Source organism: Mytilus californianus, unplaced genomic scaffold (genome assembly GCF_021869535.1).
Source record: "Mytilus californianus isolate M0D057914Y unplaced genomic scaffold, xbMytCali1.0.p SCAF_12, whole genome shotgun sequence".
Taxonomy (NCBI): Eukaryota; Metazoa; Mollusca; class Bivalvia; order Mytilida; family Mytilidae; genus Mytilus; species Mytilus californianus.
The window spans coordinates 20,624,515-20,642,754 of NW_026262604.1; the positions used below are offsets into that span (position 1 = coordinate 20,624,515).

Genomic DNA, 18,240 nt, shown 5'->3' on the forward strand with positions numbered 1-18,240 from the left:
GCGCCGGAGAGTACTTTACCGTTGATAAAATCTAGAAAATCGATCAAGATGAGACAAATCAAGGTAACTGAGAAACAAAACCCGAGGGATCGCATGCATTCCATACGAAGCCAGACGGGGTGCGTGGACATGGTAAGCTTTTCCTGCTATACATGCATCACCGGCTGACGAAGATCTGCTTCAGCCTGTTGAATGCTCTAATAAGCCAAAAGATGTAAAGCAATCTAATCGATCTACTGTTTTTTTTAATCTTTTGGGAACAGATGTAAAGAAGATATTCATGTGTATGTTTTTTGCAAAACCCCCATGTTGTTTCGCACTTTATGTGTTTTATCATAAACGTATTGACAGCGTTGAATGTGCCATGGACGGTTTTCACCAACTGTGATTGTAGTATTGACCAGATTTAAAGCCAAACGATGTATTTGCAAAAAACAAAATATATAAAAATCAGGACATGCGTAACAGAACCTGTCATCCAAACATTTCACGAAATAACAAATAATTGACGAGTGCTTGTGTGAATTTTAAATAATTCAGAAGAATTTATTTTAGATTACCATATTAAAACTTTTAAAATGCAACCGTTAAATTTATAATAAGTAATTATCATAGTTGTTCAATACTTTCAGTGTTAAAATTTCATTCTATAAAATAATTTCAGGCATTTTGTAACAATTTGCCTTTCAATTTTTCCAGGCGATTTTGTAAAAAGCCTGAAAAAATTAGTCAAAATATAAAATGCCTGATTGTTACAGGCATTTTAGAAAATGCCTACAGTTTTCAGGCATTTTACAAAATGCCTAAATTTAGAAAATGCCTGTAACATATAATTTTTTATAATGAACGGATTTTTTAACTGCGAAAGACTGTTGTTTTGTAATCAAATCAGTCACCTATTTTCCAAATAATTATCGAAATAAGTCTATTTAAATTTCAAAGTAGTAGCATGTGTCATATTCAAATTAAAAGATTTAGTGGGCGTGGCAAATTCTGTCTCTATGAGCTCTTCAATTTGGAAGGTAAAAAATGTTAGCTAATATCAAATAGAGGCTCACTTCCGCCAACATTGTTTGGGCGGCCAAATCAAACACTGAACATATTTATGTCTGTAAATGTACAAATAACACAATATATGACACGAAACCAACATGCTACCAAGTTCATGACCCTTCATATTCAAAAATGCTATTGAATTCCGTATCGAAAAAGAATTGCGATGACCAAAAACGGCGTAAAGACGGTCAAAAAATGTGTCAGTGATGGAGCGTGAAAAGGTGGGCAGGGCTAATTTGCGTTACCTAGGTACTAAATACCCATTGTTGTAATAGTTGTAGGTAGATATCTTATCACGGCCATTGATTTCAACATGTTCTGACAAGTTTATAATCCTAGAATGTGTGTACATAGGTATGACTGAATACACAAAACAAGTTCCAAAGGACACCTGTATGAATAAGAGTGAACTTTAAGCTTTGAAGGAAAAATTTATCTGTTTGCATTGTTTGATTACCAATAATTCTTTGTACTTTTGATCTATTGAATTCATATGCATATCAAACTAACACAAAGCAGCAATTTATTGTGATTGAAAGTTGAACTTGATTTTTACCAAGTTGTACATATCTTTATTTATGTTCAATCCACATTGTACTCCTGTAAAATTGGACAGTAGTGGGGAATCTGACACAAGTCAGAGTCCAGAGGAGAAATGGATAAATAGACAAAGTGTATTCAATTATTTAATGTACAAAATGGCCGATAATTCTGATGCGGATTCGGATAACTGTGAAGAAGCTCAAGATGACAGTCATTTAATAGAAAAAATTAGACAGTTAGAAAAAGAGAAGGAAAAGCTTGCAAAAAAAAATGCTGAAAGATTTCGTCTTGAAAAACAGTACAAAGAGTTAAGTAAATCTGTCAAATCCTTAAAAGGATCTTCAACTACCAGTCTTAGTTCTGGCTACATGTCTAGCAGTCCAAGTCCAGGAACATTGGATAAAAATAGACTTGCAGAATCAAGTGGGTTGACATCCATGTTGAATGAACAGAGAGAAAGATTGAAAAATTTGTCAAATCGTCGTTCAGCTGAAACATCCTCTTCAAGAAGAGATGAAAGTGGTGAAGATTCAGAATCAGATGAAGACAAAGATTCGAAAAATTGTAAGCCATCTGTTTAATGGTATATACATTTGTATACAGTACCAATAAATTTTTTTACAAATGTATGAATTATATTGCAGAAAAACTAGCCAAAAAGATGTACTATAAATACTTATAAGAAAGCAAGTAACTTCAGATCAACTGATGACAAGAAGGTGCTCCTAAATGGAAAAAAATAATTTATTACTGGTCTAATAGGCATGCCATACAATTGTGAAACAAACCAAAAAAAGGAATCACTTAGAAGAAATTAGAATACACGTAGGCCACTTGTGGAGAGTGGTCTCATTGGAAATCATACCACATATTCTTTTTATATACATTACACTCATGTACATAATAACATATACCTTATCAACATGTACAGGCTACAAGCTTTAATTTTAAATTTTTGTTAGTTAAGATTCTATTGGCCTGTAGCAAGGTAGATCTTTAAAGCTGGTGGGCCTGTGGTTAAGCATGTAAATATATAAAAATAAGAAGATATGGTATAGTTGCCAATGAAGCAATTTTCCACCGGAGAGTTGTGCCACTCCCCAACAAGTAAAAACCTCTCTGCTCATGTCAGGAAGAGCAGATTCCTATCAGACTGCATATATCAATTTGTCAGAATTTCTTTTAACAGAAGACAAGCATTGTACAATGTTGTATTTAAATGGAATTAATCAAAGTCTAAACACACTTATTTTGCTTTTACAATGTACACAGAACCAATATGCAAATGTTCTTATTGTTAATAATATGAGGCAGGCATTACCTGTGAAAGGGAACGAAGTCTATATAAATTATTTTTTTTAATTCAAACATATTTTAAGTTCTAAATCTGTTAAAAAAGAAACGGAAATACCGTAACGTTTCCGATTTTGGTTCTGTTGTTAGGGATTTTAGTTATGACGTCATATTCAATGTAGACAAAGAAACGCTATCATCAGGTAACGTTTTTTCATATCAAAGAATAATTAGAAATGAAATTGTTATTGTGTTCCTTCCTATATTTTACTGGACTGATAAATATATATTTCACTCAAAGTCTCATGACAAACGAGACCGGAAGAAGGAAGTAGATTTCTGCGCAAATGCGGGAATTAAAAAAAGTTACAAAAAAAAGTTAATGATTTTGAGTTCATTATTACAATGAAAATTTCGGGAAATTTTCCCGTTTTTTTTTTTTTTTTTTTATTGATTTTTCTACTGTAATAGGGGACTTCGTCCCCTTATAAGAATGAGGAGATGTGCTATGATTGCCAATGAGACTACTGCATATATCAACCAGAGTTGAAATGAATTGGTAATAAGCAATTATAGGCCACTGTACAGCCTTCAACAATAAGAAAAACCCTTACCGTATAGTTGGCTATAAAAACAGTCATTATTAAAAACTGTTTTAATACAGTATATACATGTATCATTGTGTTTTTCAGTGGATAAAGTGATGAGTAAAGAGCACAAGTCAAAACTGCAGTCAAATAGAGACACATTAGTCGAGAGCATGATTCCTGATGACATATTTAATGACCTCATCGCAAACAAAGTCTTGACCACTGCTGATGTCAGTCGGATAAAGGAGAAAAATACAAGAGAAGCCATGAATGAGGAATTGTTAAACAATTTAGTTCGAAGGTCTGACCGAGCATTTTATGAATTTGTCAGATCTTTACATAAAACTTTACAGGGTTACTTAGCTGACCTGTTGGAAGATCCGATTCCAAAACCTCCGTCCAAAAAAAGACAAAAGCGGAAAAGAGTTCCAGGTATATTTTTAGCATTAGTACTTGTAATAAAATCAAAATATGCATAGGGTTGAGATCTCAAAAAACATGTTTAACCCCGCCGCATTTTTGCGCCTGTCCCAAGTCAGGAGCCTCTGGCCTTTGTTAGTCTTGTATCATTTTTAATTTAAGTTTCTTGTGTATAATTTGGAGTTTAGTATGACGTCCATTATCACTGAACTAGTATACATATTTGTTTAGGGGCCAGCTGAAGGACGCCTCTGGGTGCGGGAGTTTCTCGCTGCATTGAAGACCCATTGGTGGCCTTCGGCTGTTGTCTGCTCTATGGTCGGGTTGTTGTCTCTTTGACACATTCCCCATTTCCATTCTCAATTTTATAAAATTTTTTGAAAATTGTGTTTTATGAACTTGATTTAATGGTAAATTCCATTATACAAATTCTTTAATAATTTTAAGAGGGTTGATTTTATACATGTATTTGTGTACTAATTGTAATCTAGTGTTATCTCTTAAGCACAATACAAAACTTATCTTTGGTTTTCGCATATGATTCTACAAATGTACACTTAACCATGTTAACTGTCAGAAAATAACTACTTAATTCTCATGATAGTCACACTTCCAATGCTAGGGTTCCTTCTTTGGAACAAACGGAAAAACTTACAAACAACAATTTTTGACGATAGGAATCAATGAAATAATTGATATTGTACAGTACAAAAAAGAATTAAATTAGAAGAATATATTGCATTATGCAAGATACATTGTATATATCATTGTACAGTGAAACCTGTCTAAACCGAATCATGCATAAATCAAAAACCATACATGTTCTAAAGTCCAGTCATATCAAATGATATGTGTTGTGAACCTGATTAAACCTACATGTACATGTAACAAAATCTTGAGTCCTGAAGAGGTTCGGTTTAGACAGGTTACACTGTAATACCAAACATAAAAGCTCTTGGAGCTAGCGATTACTTCTCTTTTTATTAAGTCTCACCAATTTTCCCTATCAGTTTTTAAAAGAGAAGTCACACTCTATGATTCTGAAGTAGTGTGAGCCCTGTGAAATCGAGAGAAAGTCTTGGTTTGCCTCTAGGCAATAAATTTTTCTAAATACTGTATATAATTTTTAAAACTCTTTTTGAACAGGTGAATTAAGTATTAATGTAGACTGTGAAGATGTGGCACCAATCCCCAACAAGAAAAAACCTCTCTGCTCGTGTCAGGAAGTAGAAGAACAGATCCTCATCATGTCAAAGACAGCATACCTTGCAATTCGAAGACGGGACACAACTCCAGCTGCTTTTGAACAATTTAAAAAAGAATTATCACAAACTAATGAAATTTTAAGAGAATCAATGGAAGTTATGAATACTCTCAAAATGTTGTGTGAACATGGTCGTTCAATGCATGATATATCTAATGGAAGTATTAGATTTTCTTTACTTTGTAATTCGGTAGATGGTGCCAGAGACTTATGGGAAAAATATTCCCACGGACATTTGTTAGATAAATTTCAGCAGGGTCTAGTTAATAAAAGTTTGCTCAAATCGTGTCATGCAAAGTGGGTCAAGTTAAAGGTCAAAATAGCAGAAGACGAATATCATCAATGTATTAGAGAACTAGGTAAGGAAAATAAGCTGCATACATTTATATCAATTTTGTGTAAGCCGTTTCTCTGGGCAGCCATGTTTAACAAGTTTACCCAACCAAACATAAAAAATGTACTAGGTTAAACTATGAAATGATTTCCATGCTAACAAATTTTCTAGGATAATTGTTATAAAGTTTATATGCTCTGCTCGATTTGATATACTAAAATTACTTTTTACAAATTCAAACATTTGATAAAATCGTGCCAGAAAACAGACATTTTCAAAATTAATGTGTAGTACGTGTATACTGATTTCTTATTCTATCTGCCGAAATTTACAAATAAAAAAAAATTACAAATTGTATTAAAATAACACTTACAAAATGTACCAGTTAACGATGATGAGCTTTCAAAGCTCTCTGGATTTACCCTCATTAGGAATGCTCAAACCGTACCATTTGAAAACCAGCAGATAAATCAATTAGTTATTTACATTAATGACTTGCTTTTAATTTGGATATATGTACAATGTAATTTGAGAGAAATGGCTTTATTGATTGCTGACTGTGAATTAAAAGATCAAATAAAAGCTATTACAAATTTGAAAAGGTTTACATCATTACAATTATTACATTCATATTTTTATGTAATTTATTTTTTTTTATTCTCAAGAAAATGGTAACCATGGTAATAGTCAACAAAATGATAACGGTTACAGAAGGACAAGATTGAGAGTAAGTTGCAACTTTAATACAAGCAATTAGAAAAATTGTAAATTCAGAAATTGGTGCTTGAATTTATTATTGCAAATCCTTATCCTCTGGCAAAAATGAGAAATCAAATTAATGTGATTGCAAAAATTTTATGAACGAAAATCACTAGTAAAATTATCATGAATATATGAGTGCAATTGCAAAAATCAAAAATAAAGAATTGTAGAAAATCGGACAACACCATGGCTAAAGAGAAAACAATGAAAAACACAACAGTCTACAAAACACTATGCAGAAAACTAAAGACGGAGCAACACAAGCCCCATCAGAAAACACAGGATAATTTTAGGTGATCCTGAATGGTATGAAGATCCTGCTCCACATGTGATGGCACCCATTGTGTGGCTTATGGTAACTGAGATATCAGTGATATCATAATAGACATGGATATGATTGTGGCTATAACAATTTAAACACATCTATGGTCATCTTCGGCACATACATGTATATTTATTATAATGCTTAGTCCAATACTAGGTTAACAAAAACTGTGGAATAGCAACAGTTCATTTGTTGGATTTGGTTCTTATGGTAAAAGATAATGACTATAAATCCAAGTTGAACAGTGGAATTAATGAACTGTGAATAGTTTGATAAAACACACTTTTGTACCTATTTTAAGAATATATATGTTCATTTTTGTTGTACATCATTTGGGTCATGAAGAATTGAAATATCAGTCTGATTAAAATACAAATTATATGTCCAAGCTTTGTATACAAGAATTTGACAATCCCCCATTAAAATTTCTATCATAACAATTGTTGTCATATTCTTGTAAGATAATAGTCTTCACTGTAAACTTGTGCTCCTTGTAGGGCCCTGCTCATTTTTACAATGTAAGTGTAACCTTGACCTTCCGTCTTTCCCATTTTCTTTTCTGCACTCTTAACTTCAGTTTGCTATGGCAAATTTTATGAAACTCATACACACTGTTCTAGAGTTATGCCCCTTTTAACTTTGAAAATTGCAAAGCTTGAGTGGGGGCATTCATTTCCTCAGACAAATCCTTCCTTGACTTGAAATTTTTTATGCCCCGCCGTCTACGTACGGTAGGGGTTATTAAGTGTTACACTTGTCCGTATGTACGTCTCAATATTGGTTTCTGTTCTCTAACAAGTTTGCCTCAACCAAATGCTATGAAGGTTCAATTGTATAATTTCGTAACCTTGTTAGTCCAAAAAAATATATACTTGTTTACTGTCTTCTGGCAGAAATAAATTGAGAGCGTGTCAATGTGTCCTGCTTGCATATAACGTTATAAAGGGTTATAACATGAGAACTGAGGGGCCTGATGGGTTATTTTCGCTATCGTGATCCGTTTTTTTACAGATTTTTTTTTTATATTTTCGTGATCCGTGATCACGGAAATTTATTTTCTGTGAATCGTGATTGACAAAAAAATCAACTCGTGAATCGTGATGAGACCCCCCCCCCCCCCCCCACCATCAGGCCCCTCAGGACTAAAAGGGATGTCACCCAATTTCTAACATGTTTTATTGTAATATGCATTGTGTATAAGTTTCATAACATTTGATTCTTATAGGTCCAATAGCAATTTTAGAAGCCTCACTGGTGGCTTTGTGACTTAGACCCCAAAAAAATATATGTCTGTTTAAGGTCACATCAGAAAAAAATAGGGTAGGTAGGTCGATATTTCCATTTTATTTTTTGTGACATGATTTTGAGTCATGTGGTCAGTATTGCAGTGGGCTGAGTTAACCCATATTTTTAATAATTGGAATATTGCCCTTGGTTATTAGTTTGAACAAAATGGCGGCAAAGTGTTTATTTCATCACACAAGTCGCGAGTTTCCTAAAACATGTAAAAACAGCTGTCATATTCACGATTGTGAACATTTAGATATATCAGGCAATTGATTAAATTTATTGGCAACTCTAAACTTTGCTTTTGACATGAGTTCAGTTAATTTATCACTTTATGACTGAAATAAAATGACTTGGGGTTTTTCGGGTAACTGTAAACAGACATATATTTTCTATTTTGGCCTAATAGTGAAAACTTGAAAGAAGGTTAAATAAAAGATCAGTGTTTAAACAATTTACATTCATATTTTTCTAGAGCAGGCTTTATTGCGTTTTTTTTTTTTATTTCAGAGTTTTTATAGGAAGTCATCAGAAGAGAATTGTTTATCGTTTTCATCACCATATTCCTGTATACCAGAAGATGAACCTAGGAGAGCTTTTAGAGAATTGTAAGAAAACTAACATGAATAAAAAAGGAGGCATTTAACTTCAATTTAAGGATAAACATTTTGTGTGGTTAGGGTTTCCCAACAAAAAATAACGAGGAAAACATTTTCAACATTTCAATCAATTTTAACCTGAAGTTTCTATCTTATTTACTTGAAGTATAATTTTAATTAAATGCAGCTTTTCTTTGAATCCCCATTGAATTTGGCTCGTTATGTCAGTCAAATCTGACTGAACTCAGGTGCTGGTCGTTAGCAAATTTTATTAATATCATTTGCAGTGATTTTGCTAGCGCTCGTCACTTTCGTAATTTACGAAACTGTTTTCAAAATGACGAAAGTATTTCAAATCAATTTCGTCACTTAAATTTGGAAAGTGTAAAAATATTTTCGCTTGAAAATACTATAATTCTACCTGTCTACATGTTTCTGACAAGTTTATGACCCTCAGCTAATTAACATTTACAACAGGTGTTATAAAGTTGTGATTACAGCTAATCCGCTTATCGCCATCGGATGGGTCACTAATCCGGTTAAGTATTTTCCCCAGTAAAATTAGTCAGTCTGCATTTTAATTTCAATATTTCTCAAGGCCAACGACCACAATTTGCAGTTCGCTTGTCGTAGTTTCGTCATTTGAACAAAATTATTTTCCCCCGGACAGTTCGCTTTTTAATTTCAATATTTCTAAAACGATCATAATTTGCAGTTCGTTTGTCGTAGTTTCGTCAAATGATCGTATTTTCGTCATCTTTGATATAAAACGTTCAATTTCGATTAAAAAGATAGAACTTTATTCAAAACGCTCAGAAATGTTTTCACGTTAGAAACTTCCATCATCATCAACGAGTCAAACAGGTGCTTCCTTTACGATATACTGCGCATGCGTGAAAGTATTCCTATGAATTTATAAGACACTAAAACGTAAAATACGAAATAAATTTAGTGCCAAAATAAATGAGAGAGACAAATATAGTTCTTACTCAGCAAATTGAAATAAAAAATGATAATTTCCTGCCTTTTTTAAATTTGAACCAATCCGTAGATGAATCGGGATTCATTCTAAATTTATTATCTACTTGTTACTTCCCGTTAACATTTTATTTGAAAATCGAAAGTAAACGTGATCAATTCTCGATCAATTTACAATTTACAGTTATTGGAATCGTTCCATGTGAATTTGTACAATTAATTCAAAATATCGATTTAAACGTCTTATAAGGATAATGATTGTGCAGTGTAATAGTCTTGCAAAGTTCAACAAGTTCATTTATACTGTGATTCCTGGTTTAAAAAAAAGGAACCCAACTTTTGTTGATCAGGAATGTCCCCTGAAACTAATTGAAGTAAAATTTTGAACTAGATTTTCAGATCGTATATCCTAATCTTCATATTTAAGTGACACATCAGTCAAATCATGCAATAACTGCCTAGTAAATTGATGCCTTAGTCCTTCCAAAGTCTGACAAAGATGTATAGCTAGTAATATACATACATCCTTGACAATGGCTTGATCCCTTGCTGTTACCTAAAATAATATTGATTTTCATCTCGCGCAAAAGTGACTAAAGCCCTCAAAATCCTAGCTTAAACCCTGCATTTGGAATAGAATAAAACTAATTATACTATAGATTATTTGACTGAGCAAACAATAGCCATTTTCCCAGTAATTGCATCTGTTTTAAAGTATAACCTACAATATAACGAGGAATAAATTTTGAACTAAAATTATGCATCAATTCAGTTCTGTTTGATCTTCCCATTAGATATTGAAACAATTTTTATGTTTGAGTATATTTATGTGGAAGGGGAAGTAACTGGATTTTATAAACTGTAATGTTCTTCATTCTTCTATAGTTTTTTTTTTTACTTCTACTTCATTTGGTCTATATTGGAGAGTGGTCTTATTGGCAATCATACCACATCTTTTTATATTTTTTTATTCATTATGTAAGTTGGATAAGCTTGCTATAAGTTTGTACCAAAGTAAATAATTGAATAAACACACAAAAGAATTCCAGCATGAGAACACTCAGTTGTAAAAAAGGGTATTTTGAGTGGTTATATAGTTAGTATGCTTGCCTTTTCATTGTACAAAAAAATATATATGCAGTAAATATTTTAGTAATACTAATAAAAAAAAATTATCCGAGACCAGGAGTTATTCATAAAAGATTTTAGTATGATTATTGTACTCAGACCCAGAAATTAACCAATATTGGGCTCTCAGTCATCAAACTTTTCTCAGTACTTGGGAATACAAAATGTTTTTAAAACACCAAATCTAGAATCATCTATTGGTTGAATTCTGAATTTGATTAAGATAATCATGCTCAAAATTTTTATGACTGCAAGGCCAGGGATTACAGTTATAAAAATTTTGAGTATGATTATTGTACTCAGACTCAGTTATAAACCTATCAAAACGTTTACTCCATGAACATGAAGTACTGAGTAATGTTTTATGACTGAAAGTCCAAATTTTTTTAAGTTATGTTATCATGATGTATTGAATAAATGAATCTTTGTTGCATTAGCAACAACATTGCTTTTGGAAAATAACAAGGTATATTCTACATTGGCTAGAGGTATAGGGAGAGGGTTGAGATCTCACAAAACATGTTTAATCCCGCCACATGCATCTGGCCTTTGTTAGTCTTGTATGTTTTGTTAACTTTAGTTCTATTATATGTTTCAGAGTTTAGTGTGACGTCCATTTTCACTGAACTAGTACACATTTTTGTTTAGGGGCCAGCTGAAGCCCGTCTCCGGGTGCGGGATTTTCTTGCTGTGTTGAAGACCCATTGGTGGCCTTGGGCTGTTTTCTGCTCTTTGGTCGGGTTGTTGTCTCTTTGACACATTCCCAATTTCCATTCTCAATTTTATATTTACATATATGACAAATATGACAGAATACAGAGAAAAACTAATAATGCATAGATAACTTATTATAACACATACAACATATTAACTGATAATGTGTGATCTTAATTTCCATGCCTCTTTAAATATTTACATAGTTTGTTTGTTTTAAAGCTTTTTGACCCAGCTTGTAACAAAAAATTGAGCTTTCGTGTATTTGGCAATGTATGAACAATAATACTTTGGCAAACAGACACATCTAAGTGTGCTACATAATGTATTTTTATGTTTCAGACAAAGAAACTTAGCACTTAGTGATCATGTTACACAGCCGAAGAAACAAAGAATTGTTACAGATTGTGAAACAGTTACAGACTTTCCTCAAAGGAATCTGTTGTATAATTTTAGATTGAGGTCTAATCAAAACCAGTTATAAACTGGGGTTATCTTTATTTATAACGATTTCATTGTTACGATTGTTCAAAGTGCTTAGATTGGTTTGAAATATTTATAAAGTATAGTTTAATGCTAAATTTGAACCATTTATATATTTGATAATACAGGGAATTTTTGTAAAAAACTATATTGTAAAAAATCATGTAAATGGTTGATTTTTGAGTGTTGTGTATACACTATGATAGAAAATTGCTATGTTCTTTTTTGTTGATTCCGGCATTATAAATGAACAAAACGGGCAGATCCAGGTTTTTCAAAGTGACATAATTGTTGTTAATAAATTTATTGGACGATTTTATACTAAAATTTTATATATATCGTGAAAAACATGAGATTTTAAATTATTTTGACAATCAAAAAGGGGGGCATAAGCATAAGGTCATGAAAAAAAAAACTATGGAAAAATTATCCCAGCATCTTCTTTCATTTACATTGAAATAGACAATTAAAGAGATAATATTGAAACAGAAGATTTTATCTCAAAGTTTAGATAAAGCTTCAGTTTAGCATAATTGATAAGTAAAAGCATTGTATAAGTTTTTATGATTTTAATGAGTTTTGTCTTTATAATATATGTTATCCATATTTATTTTAGTAACTTGGGTTTACATTTTCTTATAATATAATTTTAAATATGACTTTTTAAAAGGGTGACCAATACTTTGACCAGAAATTAATCTTAATGGTTTCATTGGCAAAATTAAGGGTTATTTGGAGAAAAAAAACTAGAGAAGCATGTGCGTTTTTAATATATGTATGTCATGAAAACTTAATTTGTCAGTCATGTTCTAAAATGCATTTAATAAATAGTATTTTTCTGGAGGTTTTAAGCATATTACAAGTTACTCTTAAAAGAGTATTTTTTCTTTTTGTTCATTTATGTAAGAGTTATGAGTGGGAAATAATTTTGTTGTTTAGTCTCATTTAAAAAATATCGATACCGTTATTAAATTTGAGTGTCAAATGTTTAAATTATATTTAGGGGCTATAAAAATCTCTTACGAATATGAATGAAATATTTGCCATTGGACATTATACAAACATTAAATCAATCAATCAATTAATCAAAAGATTCCATTTTCTGTTTGATAACACTTGATGACTGTCTTCATTATGAAAGTTTGAAAATCGTACTTGTGAAATAAACAGAAAATAGAAGAACTGTCTGAATGAATTGCAGCTATTCTGTTATGTTATTTCATATGTGTATCCATGATTGTTAATGTTTGTGTTTCATGTTCATTAGAATTTCTTCTGCATGATTTGAGAGGGAAGTAAAAAAATATATAGAAAAAATTATGGAGTGCATGTGTACATCAGATACTGTAAATTCAAAAATTATGACGTGCCTTTATTATTGCGATTTTTGAAAAATGAACAAAAATGCGAGTTCAATTATTGCGATTTTAGGAAATAAAATTGAGAATGGAAATAGGAAATATGTCAAAGAGACAACAACCTAACAAAGAGCAGACAACAGCCAAAGGCCATCAATGGGTATTCAATGCAGCGAGAAAATCCCGCACCCGGAGGTGGTCCTCAGCTGGCCCCTAATTAAAATTGTGTACTAGCTGCATACAGATATATGTATCTGATAACAGAATGTGAGATCTTATTGTGATACCCAAGGAGTCACATTATTTGCATTTATACAAGCATCGTTATAATTTCTGAGTTTATAGTATTGGTTGGCATATACTGTAGATTCATTATGATTCTTGGGATACCAATTTTCGTTTGCATGAATCTAAGAGTTCCAGAATGTACAAATTTCCTATAGGTTTGTTAGCAGACTTATGCAAAATCATGAAATAAAATAAAAATACAATTTTTCTTATCCTGCAAAAATAAATGAGTCTACAGTATGAATAAAGGTTTAATGTGTAGTTGGTTGGCATAAATTTAGATGTGGCAAATTCTAATTCATTGATGTCTGTTGAACAATATTTATGAAAATGACTTATAAAGTGAAGTTCAAAATGTAGCTTTATACAATGTAGTTGTTATAAAATTTTCTATTCTGAGTAAGGCATGGATGACTACTTTAGTCAGGCCTGGTAGTGTTATATTTTAATCATGCAGAGTTGTAGATTTGATTCCAGGTATTTATATTTGTTTTCCCAGATTTTTATTAAATTGTTGATGAATTTAATGTATTTGATGTGAAACTATAAAAATTGAAAACATTTCATGTTTAATCATTTTTTGTCAGATTCGGTGTTCCTAAGATAAGAAAAGTATAAAACAGGGGTTGGAGATTTTATCAATGTTTATTAAAAAAAAAGAGAAGAAAAAACAAAAATCAAAAAAGTTGAAAAATTCAGACAATCCTATGGCTAAAAAGAAAACAATGAAAAATGCAAACAACAGTCTACAAAATACCACACGAAACTAAAGACTAAGCAACACGAACCCTACCAAAAACCAGGGGTAAACTCAGGTTCTCCTGAAGGGTATGAAGATCCTACTCCACATGTGTTGGTACCCATTGTGTTCCTCATGAGAACTAAGATATTGGTGATATCATCAAAAGAGAACAAGGACATGCGGCTATGACAAATTTAATACAGCAATGGTCGTCTTAGAGGCAGATATTCATTATGATACATAGTTGAATAAGCAAAAGTTGACTGGTTCTCATGGTACAAGAGATTAGTTAATCCAAGGTGAACAGAGGAATTAATGAACTGTAAATAGTTAAATAAAACACACTTGGTTCTTTGGAAAATTCTCTATGGAATTCAAAAGTTGAATCTGCTCCCCAATCTGTAATTTTCACAGTACCAAAAGATTTACTTTGAATTCTTTGTGTTTCACTTGTTTTGAACCCGTTTTGGACTATGTTTGATCACATTGATATTTTTTTACCCCTGTAAAAGAATGCTTGAATGCTAAAAGAAATTTTAATCCATGCTGTGCAGTTGAGTTTGGATTTCAATGGTAGATGCAAACTTTAAAGACCTCAAAGGAATATATTATTTCATTTTCTCTGATAGTACCAAATTAGCAGACAGAAAAAAAAAGTTTTATTCTGGACAAAGAATGGATTGACATCAAACAAAGAATTCCACTCAAATTGGTGCTAGAGATTGTCCCATGCTTGCACTTAGGTGAGAGCTTTTGCTCCCAGTTGACAGCCTCACTGTGACTATGAGATAAAGAAGAACAGTAATAAAAGATCTGGGTTGCGTTCAATATCGTAGTGGCTACATAGTGCTACGTAGATTTATGACTATTGAACGTGTAGCAAGCCTAGCTGATACATAGATATTGATAGCAGCTAGGCTAGCTACTCGTTCAATAGTCATAAATCTACGTAGCCGCTACGATATTGAACGCAACCCTGTTACTTTGCATTCGGTTTTTGTCTCCCCTGAATGTGAAATTGAGATGCGAAACCACCAATAGCATAAACTTTATATTAAGCTTTATATTACTGAAAGTAAAGGACCTGGTTACTTGCTATTATGTATACAGATGCCATGTGTTCTAATGTTACGGTCTGACATGCCGATTGTCCTTGACTTTGTTTTCATGGTAAAGTGATTTCTTAAGCATATTATTATACCCCACGCAAATTTTTTTGCGAAGGGTATAATGTTTTTGACCCGTCCGTCTGTCTGTCCGTCTGTCAGTCCGTCAGTCCTGTTTCTTGTCATCGAAACTCCTCTCAAACCACACAACAGAATTTCATGAAACCTTTTCAGATAATAAGGACATACTATGTAGATGTGCATATCGACAGGAATTTACGAATCAATTTTTTTCCCAGGAGTTACGCCCCTTTGAACTTATTTGCCCAATATACTACTGCAACCTTTTGTCATCGCAACTCCTCTCAAACCACACAACTGAATTTCATGAAACCTTTTCAGATAAAAAGGACATACTATGCAGATGTGCATATCGACAGGAAATTACGATTCACTTTTTTTTCTAGGAGTTATGCCCCTTTGAACTTTTTTGCTTCAATATACTACTGCAACAGTTTGTCATTGCAACTCCTCCGAAACCACACAGCAGAATTTCATGAAACTTTGTAGATAATAAGGACATACTACGTAGATGTGCATATCGACAGGAAATTATGATTCAATTTTTTTTTCTTATACAATTTTTTTTTCTTAGTTATTTTATTTCTCCAGTGACAATGTTGGGACGTGGGGTATGTGAGCGCGCTCACTTAGGTTCTTTAAATTTTTTTTATGATTCACCTTACCTTGATCTCATTTCAGTGATCAACATTCAGTTTTTGTGAACTAGATCGATTTTTAGATACTATCAGCAATATGTCAACTATTTTGGTGTGTGGAATGTTTGAAAGGCGTATGTGTTTGTCTGGCAGGTTCATCTGACCTTGATCTAGCTCACATTCATGGTTCATTTGTCAACCAACGTTAAGTGTTTATAATTAGGTCAATTTTGAAATACAATATATATAAAAGTTCAACAATATTTGGTGTATAAAATGTCAATCTGACTGGGTTCATTTGGTCTTTGATTATGTTAAGTTTATTGATATATAGATATAAGAAGATGTGGTATGAGTGCATGCCAATGAGACAACTCTCCATCCAAGTAACAATTTATAAAAGTAAACCATTATAGGTCAAAGTTCGGTCTTCAACACGGAGCCTTGGCTCACACCGAACAGCAAGCTATAAAGGGCCCCAAAAATTACTAGTGTAAAACCATTCAAACAGGAAAACCAACGTTCTAGTCTATATAAAATATAAAAAACGAAAAACGAGAAACACTTATGAACCACATCAACAAACGACAACTACTGAACATCAGATTCCTGACTTAGGACAGGTGCAAACAATAGTGTAACATCACAACATAGAAAGACACACTATAAAATATCAATTGAAATGACTTAACTCAATCAAAAGACATATTAACACCAGTGAACTTTCATTGAACAAATAAATTTGATCTATGATACAATGTAAATACAAAATAAATAAACTAAGGGAAGAATAATTAAAGTAACATGTTATACCGCTGTGAAATGTTAAACAATTTAAGAAAAGCAATATGCTTGAACAAAAATATCTGCGATTTGCAATTACTTTAAACACAGGTAAATGAATAATTTTGTTGTTAGGTATACGTGTACAGTACAAATGGAGAAAGGAAATATTTTTACAAAATAAATAATTTTGATGTTCATAGTACGAAGAAGTGAAAATTTATAGTAATACCAAACACTTATCAAAGCTGGTATATAGGCCAGATATAACCCTGAATAACATTAAATAACAAAAAAGCATTACAATTGGTATCAACAGGTCAAATAAACAAGAAAGTACGATTTGAGAGTACTCGCAGTTACTGACAGCTAACTATATTCAAAGATCTAATTACAACATTGGTAAGATAACTTGATAGGAAAGATTTAACTTTTAAGCAAGAGAGACAAGGTAACTATTTGATAGATAAGTAACACAGGCACTGTCTCTGAAAAAAAATACCTATACACTTTAGTATAATGCTGTGTATATTAAAGTATGTAGGTACTTTTTATAGAGTCAAGTGCCTGTGCTTAGCATTTACCACCAATATGAATAAGAGGAGGGGTATACGCGATTGAGACAGCAACTGATCGACACAAATGATAAGCAGTCTATTATACATCTAGAGGTCTACATACCGTCTTTAAGTATAGGCAAGTATTTGTACAATATTTAATGCTAAGAAAAATTGATAATGAATTTACTGAATGTCAAAGCATGAGGGTGTGGTTTGAGGTTTACAGAATAGATAATAATGGGCAAAAATTATTGAGAAAAGAGGAAAATTGACCAAAAAATAAAAAATAAAAAAATAGAGAATAATAGGCAAAAAGTATTAAGAATAGAGAATAATAGGCAAAAAGTATAAAGAACAGAGAAAAATTGTCTACAAAATTTAAGAATGCAAGAATGAAGGAACCCCCCCCCCCCAAAAAAAAAAAATCCAAACCCTCATGCATGATCTGTTATCAACCTAAAATTCAGCAAAGGACACAAATAACTGTTGTCGAGATTCCTGACCTGGAAATACACATATAAAGTTGTAACGGAGTTTTACCTGGTTTATGTGGGTCTCTCCTCTCTCCCTTTAAATATCATCTCCTCTCTCCCTTTTAATATCATCTCCTCTCTCCCTTTTAATAGCATCTCTTATCCCTTTTAATATCAACTCCTCTCTCCCTTTTAATATCATCTCCTCTCTCCCTTTTAATATCATCTCCTCTCTCCCTATATCACCTCTTCTCCCTTTTAATATCATCTCTCTCCCTTTTAATATCATCTCCTCTCCCCTTTTAATATCATCTCCTCTCCCCCTTTTAATAGCATCTCTTCTCCCTTTTAATATCAACTCCTCTCTCCCTTTTAATATCATCTCCTCTCTCCCTTTTAATATCATCTCCTCTCTCCCTTATTATTCCAATCACC

The 18,240-nt window shown here is 32.3% G+C and overlaps 1 protein-coding gene across 1 annotated transcript; it reads left to right on the top strand.

The window, feature by feature from the left end:
- The first annotated feature begins 1,063 nt into the window (after positions 1-1,063).
- On the top strand, positions 1,064-13,983 carry LOC127721527 (uncharacterized). The gene is made up of 6 exons (XM_052228286.1): positions 1,064-2,163; positions 3,585-3,914; positions 5,049-5,525; positions 6,166-6,227; positions 8,385-8,482; positions 11,636-13,983. Exons 1-6 carry the CDS (start codon positions 1,635-1,637, stop codon positions 11,775-11,777), a joined length of 1,638 nt encoding a protein of 545 aa, XP_052084246.1. The 5' UTR covers positions 1,064-1,634; the 3' UTR covers positions 11,778-13,983.
- The last annotated feature ends 4,257 nt before the right edge of the window (positions 13,984-18,240 follow it).

Coding starts and splice junctions, on each gene's coding strand:
- LOC127721527 (XM_052228286.1), top strand. CDS start 1,635: ATGTTCAATCCACATTGTACTCCTGTAAAATTGGACAGTAGTGGGGAA. Junction 2,164..3,584: donor AGACAAAGATTCGAAAAATT/GTAAGCCATCTG, acceptor TGTGTTTTTCAG/TGGATAAAGTGATGAGTAAA. Junction 5,526..6,165: donor TCAATGTATTAGAGAACTAG/GTAAGGAAAATA, acceptor TTTATTCTCAAG/AAAATGGTAACCATGGTAAT.